Here is a 27,500-nt window from a genome sequence, read left to right as displayed (position 1 = left end):
AATTCCTTTTCTGACGAAAATTATGTAATCCGATCCGTTCAGTTGGCCTTATTATGAACCAAAGGGTCTCAACGTGACCTAACGCCAGTTAATCACATTTTAAACTTCTTCCCTAATCCTCTCTTAGCTCCCGTGAACCACACCCTCACTAGGCACGTAATGGGGATTAAGTCCGGAGCGTGCGACGTTGCCACATGTAAAGACTAAGCCTAAAGCTCCTCATTACCTCATGGCATTGACGCCCTCATAATCGTCGACTTTCCTTCTTTCGATGGGAGAAAGGTTGGTCATACTGATAAAAAAAAAACCAGGTTGACAAAACTGACTGGAAACCAGGATGGCGACACTGACTGAAAATCAGGTTGGCAACACTGACTGGAAATAAGGATGGCAACACTGACTGAAAATCAGGCTGGCAACACTGACCGGAAATCAGGTTGGTAACACTGACTAGAAATCAGGTTGGCAACACTGACTGGAAATCAGGTTGGCAACACTGACTGGAAATCAGGTTGGTAACACTGACTGGAAATCAGGTTGGCAACACTGACTGGAAATCAAGTTGGCAACACTGACTGGAAATCAGGTTGGTAACACTGACTGGAAATCAGGTTGGCAACACTGACTGGAAATCAGGTTGGCAACACTGACTGGAAATCAGGTTGGCAACACTGACCGAAAATCTGGTTGGCAACACTAACGTAAATCAGTTTCGTGGACTTCGAAATACGCTATGACTCTATCCAGCATTCAAATTCTTATACTATAATAAACGTCCCCATTAATATATTACTGTTTATCATTATATAATGTTATAAAGTACTATAGTACATTAATACATCTGAGTACAACCGTATCGGAAGCTCGCTGTCGGCGAAGGTCGAGGGGATGGCGGTTCGAATCTTGTCACCGGTGAAGTTGAACCAAGGGCATGGTTCATTAAAATCCACGCTACAAAGACCTCTGTGAGGGGCACCGTCCTAGCCTTCCGATTGGAGGAATTTGTGACGTTAAACCTTACCATCATTTTAAGTGGGACCAAACAATAAGGGCGAAGAATGGGTTTTAATGAGGGTTGGATTTTTTTTGGCTACCCCCCTTGTAAGGGGGAAAAAGCATTCGTATATGTAGAATTGGAATAAGTGTGGGGTGGTTGTGAGCTTTGATTAGGCCATTCATCACCTTAAAATGAGTAAATGATCTTTTGGTAAATAAGTATATACGCATGTATATATGTATGTACGCATGTATATATGTGTACGTACCTGGTACCCCCCACTGGTAGTGACAACCTCAGGTCCTTCCTGGTATCACGATACCTGATGGGGGAAGGAACCTTACCCTCCCCCCTCCCCCAGCTCCCTTCATCCCCTCCACCCACATACCAGCATACCAATACCACCAACAGCGTCTCCTACATGACCTACCACGTCCCCTATCACGCTAACTCATATGTCACCACATGGGGGGTAGCATGGGGGGATGGGGGAATGGGGGGAGGGGGAGCCCAGTGGGGGGGATGGGTCGGGTGTCGTGTCCTTTGAACATGGCGATGTCTTGTATATATTTCATTTCGGTTGTTAACGGGGTAAAATATGTTTAATTTAGGTGAAGGGGACAATTGACGTATTATGTGTATGATTATACTGATACAACTACACACGCACACAATATATATATATATATATATATATATATATATATATATATATATATATATACACACACTCATGGACGCTGCTCCACGGTGCAGTGGTGCCGTTCTCGACCGCTAATTCAGCGATCCGAGTGCGAGTCCCGGTTAGGGTCGAAACTAATTCAACATCTGCACTGCGACCTGGTACTCCAACTCTGGCGGGCAAGTTGTGGCGTGCGTGCGTGCGTGCGCGCGCGCGCGCGTGTGTGTGTGTGTGTGTGTGTGTGTGTGTGTGTGTGTGTGTGTGTGTGTGTGTGTGCGTGTGTAAGGTCACAGCATTATTGGGCCATATATGAGCTGAGGTCTCCATCCGAGAGGGTAATAGCTCTCGATCACGAGCCCAACACGTGATCCAAGACCATGGTGAATCACACGCACCCACACACACACACACATACAAACTACATATACAGGCACCTCACAATCCTCAAACAGAACACGAAGGAGCCAGGCGACCCTAGGGCACCCAAAGAACGTACTACCACGCCGTCACGTGTACCTACACGATGTCCCGCACTGAAGAGGACCCAACCCGCAAGCAGATCGTAATCCGCTCGCGCTCGAGTCCTGTAAACAAACGATAAACATCTGGAAAGAGACCAACCCACATCCCGTTTTCTACGGTTATCACTAGTACAACTTTACCTCGTAAAGATGGCGTGATATACCGTAGTACTAAAGTAGTTAAGATGTAGTTCCGAAATTACCATTTTAGGACACCAGGTGCTGATCATTGGATGGAGGGGGGAATTAAAATAAATAAATAAATAAATAAAACAAATAAATAAAAAATAATATTAATAATAATAATTATACCAGGTACTAAATACACTCCAGATTTTATTCCCTGTTAGACATTTCTACTTCTAAAACAAAACACTTAATCAAAGTCGCCTACTAGATAAATAAATAAATAAAAAATAAATAAAAAATAAATGGAAGCCCAACACAAAGTCTTAAATCCAAAGATTCGTTATGATCTCGATTCCAGGTGTATAACCTTGACTAAGCCAATAAATGTATTTGAAGACACAAAATAATGGATCAATAAATTGGCTAGCCCCGCCTTGTACTCGTGGTGCCCTCAACGGGACGAAGAAAAACAGTTGAAGGACAACGGAATAACTGTTTATGTAATGCAAAGATAAAAGAGAAGACAAGAGAAGAGGAAAAGAAAATAGAAGATGGGCTAGACTGAGAGATTAAGAGAGAAAGAGAGACAGAGAAAGAGAGGGGTGGAGGGAAGGAGAGGGAGCGATAGAGAGAGAGGGGGGAGGGAGACAGAGAGAAAGAGAGAGGGAGAGAGAGAGGGGAGGGGAGAGGAGAGCGAGAGGGGGAGAGGGAGGAGAGAGAGGGGAGAGATGGAGGTAGGAAGAGAGAGACAGAGAAAAAGAGAGGGAATGAGAGAAAGAAACGGGAGAGGGGACAGAAAGAGAGAAAAAGAGAGAATCTAAGAGCTACACATTACCTTCCCCATCCGCCAGATTCCTCGACTACGTACCTACAAAAAGACAAAAAACAAAACATGAGAACCCAGACGGACTTAATTGGTTTCATTCTGGCTAACACAAGATGATTCAACATAGCGTCAACTACCATCGCCTCCAATTTCGGCTGCCGCCAGACGATTTTATTCAGCCGAGGGGAAACCTCAGGTAATTCAAAGCTGCGGAAGCATTAAGCATCTTATTCTGGCTGACCCCAGGCGATTTTTATCCAGCTGTAGGACACCCTTCCCCCCCTCCTCCCCCTTTCCCTCTCCCCCTCTCGGCCAACAAAACCTCGTCCGGGGGGGGGGGGAGGAGGAGGAAAGGTCCAGTCCGGACATTACACGTAGACTAATAACGATGGAACCGGGTGAGATGAGGAGGAGCAGGAGGAGGAAGATGAGTGGGTGGGAAGAGGGATGAGGAAGAAGGAAGAGAAGGTGGGAAGGAGAAGGAGGAGGATGAGAGGGTGGGGAAGGAGGAGGAGGAGTGGGCGGGGATGGGGAAAAAGGAGAATGAGGAGGAGAGGGTGGGGAAGGAGGGGGAAGAGGAAGAGGAAGAGGAGAAAACAAGAGGAGGGCAAGTTGGTTGAGGTGTGGAGCTTACGCCAGGAGGCCCGTAACTGCGGCCGTAGCCGCCTCCCTTTATCTCATGGAAGATATACACACATAACATTAGCCAACATACACTCATAGGGGCGTATTCAGAACAATGTCACAGTTTCCATATATGGGGGTCTGTGATCGATACTGGCGATTTGTCATCTCCGTTACGATCAAGGCTTCGGAGACGTTCTTGTGATATGTGCAGCCCGGTCGCCTCGTCAAGAAGCCCTTGCATACCGGGTGGTCCCTTTCCTCTTGTTCCTGTTGTCGTCGGGTGATTTTATTCGTCTCCTAAGCTCCCCTCCCCCCCGAACCAATTTGTGATTTTTTTTTTAAATAACTTGATTTTATTAAATAGGAGGTGGAATTGGGAAGTATAATAATGAGGAGGAAGAAGGGGTGGTGGAGGAAGAAGAGGAGGAGGAGGATGTAGTGGTGGAGGAGAAAGAAGATATGGTCGCATGGGAAGAGGAGGAGGGGGAGGAGGAGGTGGAAGAGGAGGAGTAAGAGCATTAGGAAGAGGAAGCGGAGGAAATGAAGGTTGTGGATGACAATGAGGAAGAGGAGAAAGAGGAGGAAAAAGAGGCAGGTAAGGAGGAGAAAGAGGAATATGAAGAAGAGAAAGAGGAAAAAGAAGAGAAGGAGTGGGAGGGAAAGGAGTGGGAGGAGGAGTGGGGAGGAGGAGGAGGAGAAGGAGTGGGAGGAGGAGGAGGAGTGGGAGAAGGAGGAGTGGGAGGAGGAGGAGGAGTGGGAGTGGGAGTGGGAGGAGGAGGAGAAGAAGGAGTGGGAGGAGGAGAAGGAGTGGGAGGAGGGGGAGGAGGAGGAGAAGGAGTGGGAGGAGTGGGAGGAGGAGGAGGAGGAGGAGGAGGAGGAGAGAAGTCAGAGATCCAAACGAGTTAATTATCGATCTAAACTAGTTTGACGAAGGAGACTCCGTCTCACACAAAGAAATCATCTTTCGCCAGACGAGCTACGGTCTTTACTGTGCGAATGTTTTAATCAACGAATTAAATAAAACCTCAAAAAAATTACTGTGTGTGTGCGTGTATATGTGTGCGTGTATGTGTATGTGTGTGCGTGTGTATGTGTGTGCCTGTATATGTGTGTGTGTGAGCGTGTGTACAGAAACATGTATGACTGGTATGTGGGCATTTTGGATGTATATTTATACAAGACGGCATACAGTATGTATTACGAACATGTATATACGCTTCTATATATATGTATACATGTATATATATATATATATATATATATATATATATATGTACACATATATATGAAATGAACATAAAATATTACATTCCCACATGTATTGTGTATGTATATATGTCTAGAGTATGCAATGTTGTATATGCATATGTACATACATCGCGTACATGCATGAACGTACGTATGTATACACTACGATTATGTATACATAGGAAATGGTGGGTGGGAATTTGCTTATATGAACCCAAGTGTACGAAGTTGGACACCCACACGAGCCGTCTCAACTGCGCGCGCGCACGGGTGCGAGTGGGAAAAAAAAAAAAAAATAAATATATATATATATATAAATATATATATATATATATATAAATATATATATATATATATCTTGATGGAGTATTGGTCTAGTCACTCGGCACTGGTAATGTTCTCACCGCACAAGTTCGAGTCCTCGGGCGTACTACATTTCAATTTCTGCATGCGCCTAGATGGCTTAGAATTAAAGTGCATTGTGGTTGATAAAAATGATCACTGGGACCCATTCAGTGTTGTACAAATACACACACACACAAACACACACACACACATATATATATATATATATATATATATATATATATATATATATATATATATATATTATTTTTTACAGAATGCCGTCATGGACTCCAACAACGACGAACTCCAAGCCGATTTACTCTTCTATTACCTCTCCACACACGCCGGCCGAATCTATCCAGCTCGCGGGGATGCGCACACGCAGATTAAATATCATTTAATTGTTTTTCATACTTTAGTCGACTTCAATGAATATATAAATTCATATCAAAGAGAAAACGAGAGAGAGAGAGAGAGCATACAGGATCATAATCAACCCTTCAAAATAAATAAGTAAATAAATAGATTAATTAATTAATAACCGGTAACATGTGACCACTTGAAAGACTATGTCCCAACCACCGGCATGTTATTTTATTAATCTCGAAGATACTTGTCTACAAATTGACCTTGCATGGGAGTCACGTGACAGGAGAATGACGACCTCAATCTATGTGACGTCACGTTATCACCTTTTTAATAAAAAAAAAATATTAATACTAATAATGATAAAAATAAAAAGTAATAAATAAATAGAATAAACAAATTGATAAAAAAATAAGTAAACGAGAAAATAAATAATAAAATTAACAATAATGAAAAAATAAACAAAATAAACAAAACCTTCAATCACATTCACTACATAGACGATCCATCCCGACAGAGCTGATGGGGACAACGTAATAAGAGCGTAGAACAAGGAAAGACACTCAAACAGAATAAAATAAAAATACAATAAAAATACATCACTCAATTAAAACGTTAAAAAATACAAAATAAATAAAATAAAAATACAAACAAAACAAAGAGTAATTACCAACCAAATATACATCTTACACAAAGTGTAATAAAATCCAACACTGCAATAATACGACTGATCTATTTTCTACATTCCACCATGCCCTGGGGTTGGGGTGTTAGTAAAGATACTTTTTTGGCGATACAGAATAGCGGGCGACCGGGTCGACACGTGACATCCCCCCCTTCCCCCCATGACACTTAATGGCGCTAACGACAAGACTTCCCCCCTCCCAATTTTAGACCTCCAGTTCTTACAAAACTTTCTCCATTTCATCTTCTTCCCCCCTCCCCCCTCTACTTTCCCCAATTAACGCCCCCTTCCCCACTCCCCCTCTCCTTCCCCCCTCCCTATACCGTTACTCCATCTTCCCTCTAAATCACCTCCACTTATCACTCCTCCATTTTTTTTTTTATCTTTGTCTCTTATCTCATTGTATCTTGTTTCTTATCTTTATTGCTCCTTCCTTTGTTTTCGTTTTTTGTTATCAGTAATATATGATAACGTTTTTTTTCTTTGTGAATTGCCGTTAGAGTTCAGTTGAAAGTAGTACTTGAATTTGAATTTGATTTTCATACCCGCTTGCTTAACGCTCGTGACTAAATGCTATGAAAATAATAAGGTAAATAAATATACAAATGAATATATAAATAAATACACAAATAATAAATAAATTCACAAAAACAGAACATGAAAAATACAATTACAAAAAATTAAATTAAAATTAAAATAAAACAAAGATATAGAGATACAAAAATCCCCTTTATGTACTGTCTGCATAAGGTCTCAAAGACTCGAACATGGGTACTATGAATTACATGCAGTCCGAACACAACTTGCTTCTAAAAGAAAGATGTTAGTCAGCCAGAATTTGACGGAAGCGAGTTAGTGGTTAAAGTGGTTAACCGAGTTTCGGAGGACGACGTGGGAGAGAAGGGGCATTTCAAGTTAAATTAAGATCAGTTACCATTTCCTTAAGAAAGAAGATTCAAACCAAGATTTTAGTGTATGTGTGTGTATGTGCGTATGTACGTATGTGTGTGTATGTGCGTTTGTGTATGTGTGTGTGTTTGTGCGCATGTGTTTGTGAGTGTGTGTGTGTGTGTGTGTGTGTGTGTGTGTGTGTGTGTGCGTTTGTGTGTGCGCGCGCGTTTATGTGTGCGCATTTGTGTGTGTGATTTTGTGTGTGTTTGTGAGTGTGATTTTGTGTGTGTGTGTTTGTGAGTGTGATTTTGTGTGTGTGTTTGTGTGTGTGTGATTTTGTGTGTGTGTGTGTGTGTGTGTGTGTGTGTGTGTGTGTGTGTGTGTGTGTGTGTGTGTGTGTGTGTGTGTGTGTGTGTGTGTGTGTGTGTGTGTGTGTGTGTGTGTGTGTGTGTGTGTGTGTGTGTGTGTGTGATTTTGTGTGTGTGTGTGAGTGTATGTGTGTGTGTGTGTGTGTGTGCTCGCGCGCGAATGCGTTCAAGATGAAATACGGTGCGCTACCCACATTTCCAAGTGACAACACTTCCAAAACGCCAGAACCACGCGCGACCATCTCCTCCTCCTCCCCCTCCCTTTGCAGCAGCAGCAGCAGCAGCATCAGAGAGCAATTAAGCTGTAAATCAGGGGCACCAGCTGCCGCAGCTGGTCACAAGTGCCTCGAGGAGAGGACCACTCGCTACCGAATATAGAAGGTCACTAAATTCCCACTAAAGCCCACCACTAAAGTCACTATCGGTTGTAAAATTTTAGTGTGAGACAATGACGAATGTTGTTACGAACGAGCGAGAGGGAGAGGCGGGAGAGAGAGAGAGAGAGGGAAGGGGAGAGAGAGAGAGGGAGGGAGGGGGAGAGAGAGGGAGGGAGGGAGGGAGGGAGGGGGAGAGAGAGGGAGGGGGAGAGGGAGGGAGAGCCAGAGGGAGGGAGGGAGAGAGAGGGGAGAGGGGAAGAGGGAGAGAGAGCGGAGAGGCAGAGAGGAGAGAGAGAGAGAGAGAGAGAGAGAGAGAGAGAGAGAGAGAGAGAGAGGGAGGGAGAGAGAGAGAGAGGAGGGGGAGAGGGAGAGAGAGAGGAGGGAGAGAGGGAGAGAGAGAGGAGGGGGAGAGGGAGAGAGAGAGGATGGGGAGAGGGGAGCGACGGAGAGAAAGAGAGGGAAGACTAAAGACAAGATCCCTGTAATAGCACTCAGGTAACACAACCGACAGACAAAAATGCCGGAATCTAAGCATTTGATTTTGTCTAAGGCCAGACGATTTCCTTCGTCTTCCTGGAATAAACTTACCCTTGACACACAATTGTGACACGTTAGGTACTTTATCAACTTTAAAGTCTATCTCCATCCGATTTTATCCAACTTATGAGGTAATTGGTAGTTACCGGGTTACGGAAAAACTTGTTCATAAACTAATTAGATCAACTAATTACTCCACATAATTACATCTAACTATATCTATCATTAGTGTTCTAGATATATCCATTCCAAATTTTCAATCCAACTAAATTTCTAAATATTTTGAAACTAAGAATAACCTAAACATTCCGTATATGGAGATCAAATTAACTTGACAGTATAAAGCATTTGAGGCTTGTTCAATGTTTATTCTACGTTCAGACTATTTTCATAATCTATCGATTATATGAACACAAATTGTCTCATAAAACGTTCTCTCTAAAACGTTTCGTAACGTTGTCTAATACATTGGTCCACGTTATCCATTATCAGTAGTGTCTAGAATATTATGGTCTAGTCTAGTCCCTCCTGCGTGTTCGCAAACGCTAAAACTGATGACCAAAACTACTTCCCAGACAATACTGATAACGATTCCATGGACCAATGGATTTAGACAAAAACATTACGAACATTTTCAAGGAAAAGAATACACATTTTAGGGCATCCTGTATAAAAGCATGTACGTACTAAAGTGTACCAGTTTCAAATGTCCCTTCGAATACGCAAGACAAATGGAGAGGAGACACGCATGGAGGCGCTCAGCCGCGGGTGTACAGCGTTCACATATATCATCATTTGTGGCTTTGATACACGGTCATAAATATGTATGTGCGTATGTTTGAAGGCAGGATGTATACACACACACACACAATATATGTGTATGTGTATTATATACATACATTTATATACACACGCACGCGCATACACACACGCGCGCACACACAATTACACACACACACACACACACACACATATATATATATATATATATATATATATATATATATATATATACACACACACACACATATAAATATGCATATACAGTATATATTCTCTTCTTTGGGCGAAAAAAAAAATTCGCGTGAAAAATACGATCGAAAATATCAATTTTTGCCTCTCATGATCGGGCGAAAGCCTTGGGTGAAAACACACTTCAAAAATATATATAAATATACAAATACCAATTATAGCAAATATATAATGAATAAAAAATTAAATAGAAATACCAGACAATACAAAATATAAAATCAAATAAACAATAAAATAAGTAAATATATGGGTATATATAAATTAAAATAAATAAATAAAAATAAAATAAAATAAAACAAAATTAATAAATAAAAAAGGGGAGGGAGTGAGGTCACGAAAAGACCCCACACCTTGAGACGTTTACCTCTGACACCTGACGAGTCCATAGCCGTGACGTCACATCCGGGAAAATGGCCGCCTTCCCAGATGCTCTTCGCCATTCCGGGAAGTCTGGGGACGTCCTTTGTTCAGCCCGGACGTGAGTGCGTCGGCTCGGATTTGTAATCTAATTCTGGTTGTCGCCAGGCGATTTTATTACGTTGAAGGAGTGAAAAATCCCCCGCGCTCCTCCCACAAAAGAGAGATTGAGAGAGAGAAGCAAGTAAATGCCTTGGGGGATCACAAAGTATCATGAGAAATAGGCATTTGGGAATGGATGCTAAGAGACTATATGAAAGGGTGATTGTGCCGACGGCATTGTACGGGGCAGAAACATGAAATTTATGAGTGGCAGCGAGAAAAAATACATGTTCAAGATGAAATGTCTGAGAACTATGGTATGGGTTACAAGGTTGGATAGAGTGAGAAACGAAGAGGTGAGGAGGAGAGCGGGGGTGGAAAAGGAGATGACAGATAGGGCTGATGAAAGAGTACTGTGATGGTTTGGACACATGGAAAGAATGGGCGAAGACAGATTAGTAAAAGAGGTGTACAAGGCACAGGTGGATGGAATGAACTTGAGGGGACGACCGAGGATGAGATGGATGGATGGGGTGAAAGGGGTGTTTAACAAGAGGGGAATGTCTGTTGAGCAAGGGAGGGAGAAGGCAGGAGATAGGGATGGGTGGAGAATGGCTGTATAGATGATACTGTGATGCAAGGGAGGGGATGGTGTGGTTAGTGAGTGGTATTGTATGATATTTTGACGCACCCTGTGAGGGGACGGAGTGGGGGGGCTCGCCAATTAAGTGAAGCGGCTTTTTTGTGGATGTGCTGTGTCTTGCTTCACTGCCTCTGACCCAGGGCAGTAGGCGGGATACTGGGATGACCGTCATCCATGAGGAGTTAAGATGAGAGGGAGGAGAGAGTGGTGGATGGGAGTGGAATGGGTGGAAGTAGGTACGTGTCTTTGATTTGGCTACCTCCCTTATAAGGGGGAAAAAGCCTTTATATATATATACACATACAAATATAATTCATGAAAGGGTTCTGTCTACTAATTCATCAAAATAAACAAATTAATGTATACAAAACATTCTTCCTACACAGTTAAATCTTTTATTATACACATCATTATATGCAAATCCTTTACATAAGTAATTAAGGCCTTATCCAGTAGACTATTACTATTATTTTATTCAAATTTATCTTGATAACAGAGAAGAAAAACATGCACATTCCAAGAATTTCTTACTCAAAATTTCCATTCCAATGCGCCCCTTCCCCCATAAGAAAAGAAAAAAAAAAAGAAAAAAAAAGAAAAAAAAAAAAAGGCAACCACTTGTTCAATTTAGAATCACCGTTTCGTCCAAAGTGGGCGAAAGTGAGTAAAAGAGAGACAGAGACGAGAAAATCTTCGTCTTCGGCGTCGTCGTCGTCATCGTCACGACTCTCGAGGCGACTTCGAAGACACATAATAATGGTACTCAACCCGCACGGTCGGCAGCGTTACCCGAAATAAAAGTGCGGGGTGGTTACTCTAAATGACATGCGATCATGCGCGTGCACGAACGCACACCTATACATACATATCTACAACATACCTATACACACACGTACCTATAACATATCGATACACATACCTATGCACACATGCACACATGAACGCGCGCACGCACACACACACACCTATACATACATACCTATAACATATCGATACACATAATGTGTGCGCACGCACACACACACACGCACACACAGAACGTACTTATACATACATACCTACATCCATTCATACGTATAACATACCTACGCACATACATACCTTTACACATACATACATACATACACATGCATACATGGCTATATATACAAATTTACACTTATATGTAACTTTAGATCAACACACATACATATGTCCCTATACAAACATCCTTACACACATACATGCAATTTCTATTTTAATTTTTCAAAAGTGTAGCCTAGATGCAGAAGAGAGAAAGAGAGAGAGAAAGAGAGAGAGAGAGAGAGAGAGAGAGAGAGAGAGAGAGAAAATCTGCAGCAGGAGAGGCCTAACACAATAATATGACAATACAGTTAAACAAATTAATATGAGATACAGTCTCTGATGAGAATAGAAAGAAGACGAGAGAGACAGAGGGAGGGGAAGAGGGGGAGGGGAGGGGGGGAAGAGGGAAGGAAATAGTGGAAAGGGGGAGGGAAATAGGGGGAAGGGGGAGGGAAATAGGGGGAAGAGGAGGGAAAGAAGGGGAAGGGGAGAGAAAGAAGGGGGAGGGTAAGAGGGGGAAGGGGAGGGAAAGATTGGGAAGAGGGGAGGGAAAGAGGAAGAGGGAGGGAAAGAGGGGGAGGGAAAGAGGGGAAGGGGAAGACGGGGGAAAGGGAGAGGGGGAAGGGGAGAGGAAAGGGGGAGGGGAGAGGGGGAAGGGGAGAGAGGGGAGGGGAGAGGGGAAAGGGGGGAGGGGAAAATAGTGAACCTCGTGAAGGAACAACGACAGTTAAAAGAATTGGGGGAGTGGGAGGGGGGGGAGCCCAACAACACAACAGCTCTCCCCCCCCACTCCCGGACCCTCTCGTTCTTTGCGCAAAGACGTGAAGGATTTCAACACACAGATCCTTCGGCGGGAGTTTGGGTCATTACGTCCTACGGCGGAGGATCGCGGGAGGAGGAGGAAGATGAGGAGGAGGAGGAAGAACGCGAAAAAGAAGAGTCAGAAGAACGCGAAGAAGACGAAGACGACGAAGAAGACGAAGAAATAGACGAAGAAGAGAAATTGTGTCATATCAATCTCTAGGTCGGATAAGAACACTGTTCAAATTCTAAAATAAATACATCTAATGAATACAAAACGATTTTATTTAAAACCGAATTGACCCTCTACCAAACTAAGAAACAGTACAACATTTGGGGCAAAATTCACAGAGATCATGGACTAACTCCATAAAATAATTTTATTCTGGCTAATATTAGATATGACTCGTTTCTTCACACATTCCTCATCTCTGGGACCCATATTTCTGAATGTGTGGCTAATCTATCTTTCCTACACTAACATACAATGCAATACAATACTTTACAATACAATACTAACGACAGACCCTTCCTAGGACGAGGAAAGGGGAAGGGGGAGAAGGGGAAGGGGGAGAAGGGGAAGGGGGAAGTAGGGGAGGGGGGAAGGAGGGGAGGGGGGAAGGAGGGAAGGGAGAAGGAGAGAAGGGGGAAGGGGCTGGGAAGGCGGGAAGGGAGAGGGGGAAGGGGGAGGAGAAGGAGGGGAGGAGGGGGAAGGAGGGGAAGGGGATGGGAAGGCTGGAAGGGAGAGGGGGAAGGGAAAGGGGGAAAGGGGGAAGGGGGAGGATAAGGAGGGGAGGATGGGGAAGAGGGGAAGGGGGAAGGAGGGAAGGAGGGAAGGAGGGAAGGGGGAAGGAGGGAAGGGGGGAAGGAGGGAAGAGAGAGAAGGGGACCTCGTTCACCGGTGAAAGATTTATAAAATTATAGAGAATGAACTTTAGTCCGAGACTGTACATGCGAACACGATTATGTACGGGAATGATAACAACAACAATGATAATAATAACAATAATCGCGGGCGGGAATCGACTCGCTGCGTGCACGGCTCCGCCGTCCAGCGCGGTGGAATGGTGGGAAATGAACTCGAAATTGCCAAAAATATGAGAACCTGTCAAGATCACGACCAGTGTGTGTGTGGGGGGGGGGGAGGAGAGAGAGAGAATAAGAGAGAGATAATGAGAAAGTCATTGGGAGAGAATGAGAAAGAGACTGAGAGATTGAGAGAGAGAATGGGAAAGACTGAGAGAGAATGACAGAGAAAAAGAGAATGAGAATGAAAAAGAGAATGAGAGAGAGAACGATAATGAGAAATAATGAGAAAGAGAATGAGAGATAATGAGAATGAGAAAGAAAATAAGAAAGATGAGAAAGAAAAAAGAGAATGAGAATGAAAAAGAGAATAAGAAAAAGATAACGAGAAGGTTGAGAAAGAATGAGAGATAATGAGAGAATGAGAAAGTGAATGACAAAGAGAATGAGAATGAGAGAGAGATAGAGAAAGAGAGAGAGAGACCGACAAAAACACAGCCCAACATTGACTTCCATCAGTGACGACAACAAACAAAAACAGCCTCATCCGCCTTCAAGGAACCATCACGAAGCGACCGGGGAGGAGGAGGAGGAGGAGGAGGAGGAGGAGGAGGAGGAGGAGGAGGAGGAGGAGGAGGAGGAGGAGGAGGAGGAGGAGGAGAAGGCGTCACTGTGACAACAGTGTACCTGGCGATTGCATACGCTGGAAGCGCAGCTAGAACGCCGGTAATGATAATGGCCTGCGTCCAAAAGAAAGAGAGAGAGAGAGAGAGAGAGAGAGAGAGAGAGAGATACACGTCGCCTAGACTATGACTCAATTCTGTTCCCACTTAGGACTCAAGAAAATCACTGAAGACACTCAAACTCTCCTGAGGTCATACTACTGTTGGGGCCGTTAACTCGGTACGCCAAAAGTACACCGTAGTGACGGTCACCACACCACAACATAAGACACCTAATTTATATATATATATATATATATATATATATATATATATATATACATACATACATACATATACCAAGGCTTCTTCCCCCTTCCAAGGGAGGTAGCCAAAAAGGGGAAGGCATAAAAACACTCCCACCCATTTCATCCCTAAATACACTCCACACCCCTCCCACCCTTCCTCTCATCTGAGCACCTCCTGGATGACGGGTCATCCCTGCACCCTGCCCACCGCCCTGGGTCAGAAGCAGTGTCGCAAGACACAGTACATCCACAGCAAGGCCGCTTCATTTAATCGGCGACCCCCCCTCTCCGTCCCCCTTTGCATATAAGGCGAGGACGGGGAGAAATCCCTTCGGGCTGCGTCAAAATTTACTCACACATACTACCCCACCCCCGCCCATTCCTCCTCATGCAGTCACAACATCATCCATATACAACCATTCTCCACTCACCTCTGTCTTCCGTCCTCTCCCTTCCTTCCTCAACAGACATTCCCCTCTTCCCCAAAGCCCCCTTCACCCCATCCATCCACCTCATCCTAGGACGTCCCCTCATGTTCACTCCCTCCACATCTGCCTTCCATACCTCTTTTACTAGTCTTTCTTCACTCATTCTTTCCATGTGTCCAAACCATCCTAATATTCTTTCATCAACCCTATCTCCCAAATCCTTTTTCACCCCTGTTCTCCTCCTCACCTCCTCATTTCTCACTCTATCCAGCCTAGTAACCCCCACCATACTTCTCAGACACCTCATCTCAAACACATTCAAACTCCCTCTCTCTTCTTCCCTTATGTTCCATGTTTCTGCTGCATACAGTGCTGTTGGCACAATCACTCCTTCATACAGTCTCCTCTTCGCATCCATTCCCAAATGTCTATTCCTCATCACACTCTTTAAACCACCAAGGCATTTACTCGCTTCTCTCAATCTACATTCTACCTCCACCTTCACTCCACCTTTTCCTGCTACACTTGCACCCAAGTATCTAAAACTATCCACTTCCTCCAGTCGCTCTCCCTTAATGTTCACTTCCAGTCTACTGCCACTTTCACCCCTTGTACATCTCATCACCTTACTTTTACCCACATTTATCTTTAGCTTTCTTCTATCACATACTCTCCCAAACTCTGCCACCAGCTTCCTCAATCCCTCCTCTGACCCTGCCACAAGCGCAGTGTCGTCCGCAAACAACAGCTGGCTCACCTCCCACTTTTCTCCATTTTCTTTAACCATCTCCAATCCCTGACTCACTACCCTAGCATTCACCTCTCGCACCACCCCATCCATGTATAAGTTGAACAGCCAGGGCGACATAACGCATCCTTGACGAAGTCCCACCTTTACTTCAAACCACTCACTCTCTCCATTTCTAATCCTAACACATGCTCTACTACTCTCATAAAAACTCTTGACAGCTCCCAAAAGCTTTCCTCCTATCCCATAAATCTGCATAACCTCCCACAGTGCCTTTCTGTATACCCTATCATAAGCCTTTTCCAGATCCATAAAAGCCCAAAAAACATCCTTCCCCTTTCCTATAGCTTTCTCACATATCTGTCTTACCACAAAGATCTGATCTACACAACCTCTACCCGTCCTAAATCCACACTGTTCCTCACCAATTACTCACCAATTACTCCTTATATATATATACTGTATATATATATGGTTTAACGTCACAAACTCCCCCCCCCCCCAATTGGAAGGCTAGGACGGACGGTGCCCCTCACAGAGGACTTTGTAGCGTGGAATTTAATTAACCATGCCCTTGGTTCAACTTCGCCGGTGGCAGGACTCGAACCGCCATCCCCTCGACCTTCGCCGCAAGTAACGACGCCCTAATCCGCTCAGCCAGCGAGCTTCCAATATATATATATATATGTATATATATATATATATATATATATATATATATATATATATATATATATAACAGAAAAAAGGGGGAACTGATGAATTGATTGATGGATGGATTGACGGATTGACATACACACACACACTCTCCACTCACCTGCGTGCCAGCTCTTCCGGACCAAGGATGAGGGCTGAGGTTCTGGTGCCACTCGTGTGGTTCCGTTGGCGCTCAGCGTGGGCGTGGCACTCCCTACGCCCACGCCCACGCTTCGGCGGTCGCCAGGGGCGCGGACGAGCCCCTTGAGCATGGGTATGGGCATGACGGCGGCAGGAGGTAGGTCTTCCTCCTCTTCCTCCTCCTTTTCTTGAGTTCTTCTTCGTCGTCAGTTTTGTCCTCCGGAGACGCTGTTGCGTTGTGTCACAAAATTGTCTTATACATGGCCGGTGCCACGCGTGCCACTTGGTGCCACCTGGCGCCAATCGTGCCACTTGGCGCCAATCGTGCCACGTTGTCTCCGTGGCACAGAGGAATTTTTCCTCAGTGAGTACTTGAGTACTTCATTCGTAGACTTCCTCACGAAAAATTCCTACGAAATCAAAATACATTTAACGCCTTTCACATAACATTCATGTACTACCTTCCTTCAATTCCTGACGACAAATTCGCACAAAATCAAAACGTATTCGACACTTTTCGCACGGCGTTTGTGTTTTCGTCCGTCGATTTTTGTAAAAACGGGTTTTGTGTCTTTTCGAATTTGCTATGATCACATACGTAAAATTATTTATGTATTTGTACATTCGCTACCCACAGTTCCCTCACGTTCACTCACGTAAATATAACCATTACTGAACATAACGCTGAACATTTGTTGTTCTTTTTTCTACAGTTGGTATAAAATAATATTTTTACACGAAATTCCATCGTCTCAGGGTATAATTTACGCGAAGGGTGACATATTTTTTGTCTGTGATTGTACTTGGGTCATGCTGTACGCGATTTACAATCACCGCCAAATGTTCTGTATTACATTAGAGAGAGAGAGAGAGAGAGAGAGAGAGAGAGAGAGAGAGAGAGAGAGAGAGAGAGAGAGAGAGAGAGAGAGAGAGAGAGAGAGAGAGAGAGAGAGAGAGAGAGAGAGAGAGAGAGAGAGAGAGAGAGAGAGAGAGAGAGAGAGAGAGAGAGAGAGAGAGAGAGAGAGAGAGAGAGAGAGAGAGAGAGAGAGAGAGAGAGAGAGAGAGGAGGGAGAGCATTGTCCTGAATACCACCACACTACAAAATATATAATAAAAATAAAATAATAAAATCATAACAATCAAATAAATAAAATAAACGAACAAATAAATAAATAAATGAAATAAAATCAGGTTACGTCACGGACTTCGAGTATGACTCGAACTCGACGACCCTCGACTTCGGCGAGACCGCCTTCAGGAGAGAGCAGCAGCCTTTGTCAGGGTGTTCCACTTCGGTCAAGCGGTCGCCAGCGACTGCAGCGATCTGACCGTGCCAAACCCGAGAACGAAACAAAAGACGATCGTCCTCAAGACCCGCGAAGACACGTTCGAGGTCAAGCTTCAACACCTCCTCCTCCACCTACTCCTCGGTCACCTGACACGGAGTCGTCGCGCCTTGCTCGTCCTCCTCATGCAGTCACGCATGATCATTATGTCATTAATGCCCTACATTTTTTATTTTTGGGGGGAGTGAGGGGAGGGGGAGGGGGAGGGGAGAGGAGGAGAGGGGGAGGTCATTCTGGTAATTTGGTGCTGTTTCACAGCTTTCTCATGAGTTCACACACATACACACACATCCACACACACTTTCAGTAGTCCACTTCGCCACTGAAAGATTAACAAAAATAAAATCGCCTGGCGACAGCCTAAATGAAATTTAAAGTACCGCTTGATCAGGACAGTTTTAATTCCCTTAAGATGTTTGTCACAGCTGAATAAAATCGCCTGGCGACGATAAAAACAAGTGCCACCCGGTACGAAAGGTGGTGGTGGGGGGGAACCCTATTATACTGAATAAAGACGCTTGGTAACAGCCACAGAAAAGTGTCCCGGTCCATAAAAAAGTGCCCCCGGCCACAATGAAAAAGTGTTAACGGCCACAAAAATAAGTGTTCACGGTCTAATTACCACGAAAAGTTTAACTGGGACTAGGCTTCACGATGGGTTGACCCTTGACGGAGTGAAATCGGGTGACCTAACCCACGTTGACCTTTCCGCTAAGTTTCTCTAAATGATTCACTGCCTGACGCCGGGTGATTTTAATCAGCCGAGGGGATTCCCCCTCCTTTCCTCCCGGTACTATGAAGGGAAAGGGTTAAACGACAGTAAATTCATCCTTTAGTTTATTTCATATTCTATTCAAGTTTGCCGTCAATTGATGTTATTCACCTTAAGCGGCCCATACACGATCAATTATATTGCGCAATTTCATTGTCAATACTCTGAAATAACAATTAAATTGACCGTGTATGGACGATATATCGACCATACACGGTCAATTTAATTGTCAATTCAGAGTATTGACAATGAAATTGCGCAATATAATTGATCGTGTATGGGCCGCATTAGGAGGAAACAACCCCTCCACTCAAGCAATCCAATCCAACCTAACCTAACCAAATCGTAACCCAACCTAACAGCAACCTAACCCAACCCAACGAAACCGTAACTTAACCTAACCCAACCTAACACAACACAACCAAAATGTAACCTAACCTAACCAAAATCCAACCCACCCTAGTCCAACAAATCCTAACCCAACCTAACTTAACCCCAACTTACACCTAACTCAACGTAGCTTCAAACAAGCCTTACCTATAGCAAACCTACCGTACCTACCTAATATTATACAAAGCTTAACAAAACCCCAACCTAACCAACCCTAACTTACACCTAACCCTACCTAATCTAAGCCAAACCTTAACCAAACCCAGAGTAACCCAATCAAACCTAACCTATCCTCAACCCAACCTAACCTATCCTCAACTCAACCAAACCTATCCTCATCCCAACCTAACCTAATCTATCCTCAACCCAACCTAACCTAAACTATCCTTTACAGAACCTAACCTATCCTACACCCAGCCTAACCAATACTCAACCTAACCCCATCGCAACCTCACCCAACGTAACCAAACTTAACCTAACCACCAAACCTACCATTACTTAACCAGGATCTCTAATCCCCGATTCTGGTGACGCAGTCACGCCTTTTCATTACCAAAGGAGGCCAGGGCACGATTCCCATTCTGACTCAATACACACAATACAAATTACACTGCAATACCATTGATCCCACGGAGGGAGGGAAGCGCTGGTGAAGTGGCCTTGCCAAGGCACATTTGGAGGCGACTGTACACTCAAGGGGGATAATGGTGGGAGCGTGATTGTGCACATATTGTGAGATGGTGACGCCATCGGCAATGACGCAGTTCGTCCATGGTGACGGTGTGGTGATTTCAATAGGGGTTACTTAATGTCACGGGAAGGTTGTGTGTGTGTGTGTGTGTGTGTGTGTGTGTGTGTGTGTGTGTGTGTGTGTGTGTGTGTGTGTGTGTGTGTGTGTTTGCTGGTTTGATTCTCAAGAAATCACAATATTAATAATAATAATAATAATAATAATAATAATAACAGTAATGATGATGATGATAATAATAATAATAATAATAATAACGATGACTTGGTTTAACGTCACAAACTCCTCTCTATCGGGAGGCTAGACGGTGGCTCTCACAGACGACTCTAGCGTGGAATTTAATGAACCATGCCCTTAGTTCAACTCGCCCCGAGCGTGATTCGAATCGCCATCATCTCAACAATAGTAGTGGTAGCAGTAGTAACAGTAATAATAATAATAGTAATACTAATAATAGTAATGATAATAATAATAGTAACAATAATAATATAGTAATAACAGTATCAAAATGATTATAATAATGATAAATATAAAAAAGTAATAATAATAATAAAAAAAAAACTATAATAGTAAATAATCGCTTCCTTGCCGTATAGTGTATGTGCCACACCGAAAATAAAAACGTAACAATACATATACATTATACACCGTCGCTCTAACAACGTTCAGCCAGTGCCCCAAGGTCGCTTTCTCCTCCTTATACGCACTACAAGTTGCTCACATCCCCAATAAAGGTTCAAAACCAATATAGGTTCGAACGACAGCACCGAAGGTCAACGGTTCGAGTCCTTTGGAATGCATTTGCATCCCCCCAAGGAAGGAAAGAGGGAAGTTCAGCTTTCGACCGAAGTTTCGTTCAGGCGACGACCTTGGGAAGTTTTATTCAGGTGAAGTTGAGTCACGGGGTTGTATCCAGGTAAGATGAACCATTAACAGACATGGTGTACCTCTACAGTAGCAAAATATAAATAAATGAATAAAACAATAAATAAAAACGTAAAATAAACCAAAAATGGAAAATATGTTAATAAGGTAGAAATTATAAACAAAAATAAAATACAGGGCTACCAACAAATAAATGAATAATATATCACTAAGTAAATTAAATTAAAAGACAAAGTAGACACATAATGGATAAATAAATGAAATAAAATAAAATTTAATAAATTCAAAATAATACAGTGGTTTATACACCACAAAAATAATAAACAATTAGAAAAAGAAAATGAATAAAATAAAATATAATCATACAAAAAGTAGTAGGGCCCACTTGCTCTAAGTGGTAATTAGCGGCCTGTCACGCCCACACGCCCGCAGTCCCAACGCCCACGCCAAAAACCACGAGATAATTGCATGAAAGGAAATGGAAAATAAAAAGAATAATAAAAAAAAAATGGGAAAAGAAATGAAGATAAAAGAAAAACAAAGAAATAATAATAATAATAATAACAATAATAATAATAATTTACACAGAAACGGTACAACCCTCCCCCAGATAAAGAAAATATAAATAAATAATAAAAAATAAATCACTTGCATACAAGCGGCAAAAAAAAAAAAAAAAAAAGTAGCGGTAACGTATTCACACCTTCCGTCCAGACACCGTCACCGCGCCGGAACCGGACAGCGATATAAAACCGCCCGGATAATGACGGCACCCGGAAATGGGCGGTTTGTGTGGCTTTCTACGTGGGTGTGCTCTTGTGCCTGGAACAGCCTTGCAGAGAGGCACTTCGTCGCAGGAAACAAAGCATGGAAAGCCTATTTCAGGCACGTGTGTATATGTGTATATATATATATATATATATATATATATATATATATATATATATATATATATATATGTGTGTGTGTGTGTGTGTGTGTGTGTGTGTGTGTGTGTGTGTGTGTGTGTGTGTGTGTGTGTGTGTGTGTGTGTGTGTGACATTCTGAAAGGCTGACGTAAGTAGAAAAACAACTGAAGTCTTATTCTGAATTTATTACTATATTCCTTTAAAAATGCTTATCTACGAAACTGGTCAGGATCAAACTCAGACTAAGACTCCTGTGTTGTTTCCTGTTCCCATTCACGTCATACATAGTGTATTATATATATATATATATATATATATATATATATATATATATATATATATATATATATATATATACATACACATATATGATGTTCCCACCTCCCACGGTAGGGAACTTAATATTTTTTGGCTTCAAACATTGCTATCTGGTGCATGCTCCATTGAATATATCAATCCAGAACGGCACAAAATTATTAAGCGTAACAGTTACGAGCCTATACATGTTATTTTCTTTTTACGGCTTGGGAAAAATATATAATAACAAATAAAACAATAATAATAATAATAATAATAATAATAATAATAATAATAATGATAATAATAATAATAATAATAATAATAATGATTATGAAAAAAACAACGCGGAAATATTGCTAAACCGCGAGAAAACTTTCTAAATTTCGCGGGATTTCACGGACACGCGGAAATTTCACATGACACACACACACACACACACATATATATATATATATATATATATATATATATATATATAAATTCTGTGAATATTTCTACATTCTCTGTCAGTACTTCAACAATAATAATAATAATAATAATAATAACTACAACAACAATAAAGGACTTAAGTCACTTGAATGCACATTCCTTTAGATGCCCGATCCCTCACACCGCCCTCAGATTCTATTCATCCAATGGGGCCACCGTCCCCATCCCCGGAAAACTTCAAACATTCGGGGACGAGTTAAGGCCAAGGTAAGGCCGTGGTAAGGCCGAGGTAAGGACGAGTTATGCCTTGGACATAGAGCCCCTCATATAAGGCACGACAATGTCTTTGACAAGTCAAGATCCCTTTAGGGCACTCCCGCCCGAGATGGTGGTGGTAGTGGTAGTAGTGATGGTGGAGGTAGTGGTTTTGGTGGTGGCGGTACTGGTGGTGGTGGTAGTGGTGGCAGTGGTGTTGGTAGTGGTGGTAGTGGTAGTAATGGTGATGGTAGTGGTGGTAGTGGTAGTGGAGGTAGTGGTAGTGGTGGTGGAGATGGTAGTGGTAATAGTGGTGGTGGCAGTAGTGGTGGTGGAGATGGTAGTGGTAGTGGTAAGAGTAATGGTATGGTAGTGGTGGTAGTGGTAGTGGCGGTAGTGGTGGTGGAGATGGTGGTGGTAGTGGTGGTGATGATAGTGGTGGTAGGGGGTGGGGAACCTAGGGCAGTGGGTGGAGCGCTATTTAGTCCTGTGGGATGAGCGGAAATAGCTAGATTGTCCTGTGCCGCCTTCGGTTTGGCTAGGGGCGGGTTCGTTTCCAGCTGGCACCGTAATGACTTGGTGCCTAATATGGTCAGAAGCGCTGGGATCCTTGCACGCCATTGGGAGGTTGCAATGTGGTCGCTGCAGTGTCCAGGTTGCAGTTTGGTTAATGACGTATAAAGGTTGCAGTGTATTAACTGCAGTGCACGGGTTGCAGTGTGGTTAATGACGTATAAAGGTTGCAGTTTATTAACTGCAGTGCACAGGTTGCAGTGTGGTCACTGCAGTGTACAGATTGCAGTGTGGTTAATGTCGTATAAAGGTTGCAGTTTATTAACTGCAGTGCACAGGTTGCAGTGTGGTCACTGCAGTGTACAGGTTGCAGTGTGGTTAATGATGTGTAAATGTTGCAGTGTGGTCACTGCACTGTACAGGTTGCAGCGTAATAACTGCAGTGTATAGGTTGCAGTGTGGTTAATGACGTGTACAGGTTGCACTGTAGTCAATGCAGTGTCAAGGTTGCAATGTGGTTCATGACGTGTACAGGTTTCAGTGTAGTCGCTGCAGTGTTCAGGTTGCAGTGTTATCACTGGAGAGTAAATGTTGCAGTGTAATCTCTTAATGTGCACAGTCTGTGACAACCGTCGTGTACAGGTTACAGTGTTATTACTGCAGTGTACAGGTTGCAGTGTGATCACTGACGTATACAGGTTGCAGTGTGTTCTCTGCAGTGTACAGGTTGACCTGTGATCACTCATGTACAGGATGCAGTGTAATGATTAATGTTTGGGTTGCAGTGTAATTCCAGTGTCACTCGTGAACAGGTTGCACAAAGTAGGTTGCACCATATATGTTACATCATATAGGTTGCACCATAAAGGTTTATACAGGTTGCACCATACAGGTTTATACAGGTTGTACCATATAAGTCCATACAGGTTGCACCATACAGAGCTTCCACCTTCTTAGTGTGGGCTGGAGTTGTGTACACCAAAAGAACGCACACCGTTTAGTGAGCGTGTAAACATTAAAGCAAAAAATGTACGTATGTGTACATGCATGTGTGAACATACATAGGTATGCACAGTAATAAGCGTGTACATATTCACCCACACGCAGGCCTACGCACACACATACACACACACAAATACGCACACGCACGCACACATACACACAAATGGACGCACACACACACAAATAAGCATACACGTACAACTACGCACACGTATGCACACCCACACCCACAAATAAGCGCCCACGCATACACACACAAATATGCACATGCACACACACACACACACACACACACACACACACACACACACACACATTCGATAGCACAGTGGTAAAGTTCCTGGCCGCCACTACGGCGGTCCTGATTGGAATCCCGCCCAGGGCTGAAATAATCTCAGTATCGCTGCGCTGCGGGTCGTTATTTCAACTCTTGTAGGCGGGGAGTTAGGTGTGTGTTTGCGTGTGAGGTCACAGCATTACACATAGATCGGTCATATATGAGCTCTGATCTCTCTTCCGGGAGGGAAATAGCTATCGATCACGAGTCCAACAAGTGATCCAAGACAATGGTGAATCACGAACACACGCACACACACAAACATATATATACAACCATCACATTAATACATTGAAAGAAACAGAATAGGAGGACGGGGCCCTTATCAGTTCGATTAACACGTGTACTACATAAGTATATACACATGTTTTTATCTACAGATAGCACCAAAACACCCACACAATCATATTATCAAACACATTAACAAGCTAATAACAAACGTATTGCATTTCCAACCAAAATGTGTATGCATACACACACGTTCATACACAAATACCTCTATATACATATACACACACAAATGCAGTCACAAACACACACACGCAAATAATAAATGAATAAATGGACGAATGAATAAATGAAATTGATATGGCGAAATGGTGTCATCTATCGAGATTGCGAGATATCCCGTGGAAAAATCTACATCCTCTGTGTGGTAACTACGATAAAAACATTCTACGAAAACCTTCATTGTATTTTCCTACTTGTGTATCTATTCTCAGTCCTTGTCCTAAATAAATAGATAAATAAATAGATTAATAAATAATGATAAGAAAAAAAAAAAACAGAAATTACAGGCGAGCAAAAAAGTACTGACCTAAAATTTCTTCATGACTTTTAGGCGTTATTTTGTTTTGTTTTTCAAACTGTTGGAATTGATTAACGAAACACTAAAAAGATATCTTTTTTCTTTAACATGTGAATATTACGGGAGACCTACCTGTCTCCTTAATAGTAAGTGGGAGATATATTAAACTTTTTCCGCCTTTTTATGCAGTTGTCTTGTCTTTGTTGTTTAGTACTTATCCTTAAACTTTACCATGTTTTAGTTAATACTCATTATGTATTCTCTATTCTCGGGCTGCGTCTTACAAGAGCCAAAACAGTAAAGCCCTGAAGCGAGGTTGGCCTGCTCGATGAGTATAGCGCGATGCTCGGCTTCATTCTGTTCGTAAACTTCGTAGTCATTGAGGAGCGCGAAATTTGAAATTCGATTTTTCGTTCTTCTTCTTATTATTATTATTATTATTATTATCATTTTAAGCTCATAATTTCGAATTTAGGCAAGTTATGGCGCAGGTCCGAAAATGTGCGCCCTAAAAGACAAGACCTATATTCTTAGTGTCACCGGTCGATTTTATTCAATTGATCCCTCAATCCCCCCTCCTCATCCATTTCAGGACGTCTTACAGTCTTCTTATGGCCAGGTTGTTCTATTCAGTTGACCCGAACCCATTCCACGTACATATATATATATATATATATATATATATATATATATATATATATATATATATATATATATATATATAACAATAATAAATAAATAAAGGCACTGATAAACTAGTCCACAACAATAACATGCACACATACATATATGTACCAAAAGGCGCTTTCCACCTTATAAGGGGATAGCCAGCAAAAGACAAACACTCAACCCGCCTCACCCATTCCAATAACAACAATGACAATAACTGATATTTACATTCACCCCCACATGTGCGTCATACAACACAGGAATGCACACACACACACACACACACACACACACACACACACACACACACACACAATCCACACATCTTGACCGTCAAACACAAAGATAATCAACCCACACCCTTACGTACTGGGTGGCTGTGTTCCCTCTACCCTACCTGCCGCCAGGCGATTTTTATCCAAATTAATATAATCTTGAAGGAGGGGGGTAGCCTTCACATAGGCGTCGATCCCTCCCTTAACTGAATAAAATCCTTTTCCAGCAACCATAATATAATGAAGAGAGGCTTAATACATTTCCTATATAAAGCAGGTTATCTAGAGATGCCAAGAAAAGAGGGAGGGAAGAGGGTGGAGGGGAGTGGAGTGTGATGGGGATGGAATGGGTGGGACTGTTTTTTATGCCTTGTTTTTTGGCTACCTCCCGTGTAAGGGGGTAAAAAAGCCTTTGGTATATGTATGTATCTAGTGTTTTTCTAGATAGCACCTGGCGATACTAGTCAGCTGACGATCAGGTCACGTGTGGTGAATAAGATAGTTTGAAGGAGGCACGATATAGTGAAACACACACATACATACACACACACACATATATACATACACACACTCACACACACACATACATACATACGTACATACATACATACACATACACACACACACTTATAGGTGGGAGTGGTGGGCCGGTGGCTCAAGTGGTCGACTCATATCCTAAAGAGCGTGGGTTCGATTCCTTTGGATAATTTATTTTCTTATTTTTTGTCTGTCTGTGGGTTCGACTTTACTTTTTATACTTATTTTACATTTTAAAAATTTTGTCTATCGTTTGTTTCTATTCATTTTATTCAATTTATTCATCTGACTAAATTTCAATAAGTTCACAAATAAAAATATTACAATAAAGATACATACAAAAAAGAAAATAATATTGGTTATAATGAATTAAATATACGAGCAATACATGTGCTGTACCCTTCCTGGGAACGGAAAAAAGGAAATAGAAAAAAAGAAAAAAAAAAAAAAAAAAAGAGGGAGGCGCTCTGTGAAGTTTGACTCAGGGCTCGTGACGCAGGAATTACGGGCAAGACCGAGCGGGCGGGCGGGCCGCCCCGGGCGAGCGACCTTCCTCGTTCTCAGAAGCCCGCCGCGGCGCGCTGCCCGGCGTTTCTCGCCCGGGCCCGGCTCTATTTTTTGTGTGCGTGAGTCTCCGGGCTTTGTCACTTACACACACATTCTTATACGCATACTCACACACACGCTCGCATTGTACGTACACGCTTCCACACAC

The 27,500-nt window shown here is 42.7% G+C and overlaps 1 protein-coding gene across 8 annotated transcripts in view; it reads right to left on the bottom strand.

Moving 5' to 3' along the window:
- Positions 1 to 27,500, bottom strand: part of LOC143033284 (uncharacterized) — a 411,149-nt gene that overhangs the window by 187,767 nt on the left and 195,882 nt on the right. Inside the window, exon 2 of one of the 8 annotated variants that reach the window (XM_076198546.1) lies at positions 16,592 to 17,021. The exons of the other annotated variants lie outside the window; for them this stretch is intronic. Within the exon in view, the coding sequence (XP_076054661.1) occupies positions 16,592 to 16,754 (163 nt within the window). The 5' untranslated portion in view covers positions 16,755 to 17,021. The remainder of the gene's footprint in view (positions 1 to 16,591; positions 17,022 to 27,500) is intronic. 8 annotated transcript variants of the gene reach the window in all.

Source organism: Oratosquilla oratoria, chromosome 15 (assembly GCF_046742065.1).
Source record: "Oratosquilla oratoria isolate Oo_2021 chromosome 15, ASM4674206v1, whole genome shotgun sequence".
NCBI lineage: Eukaryota > Metazoa > Arthropoda > Malacostraca > Stomatopoda > Squillidae > Oratosquilla > Oratosquilla oratoria.
Note: the sequence above shows the minus strand (reverse complement) of the source record. Positions and strands in the feature narration are given on the sequence as shown.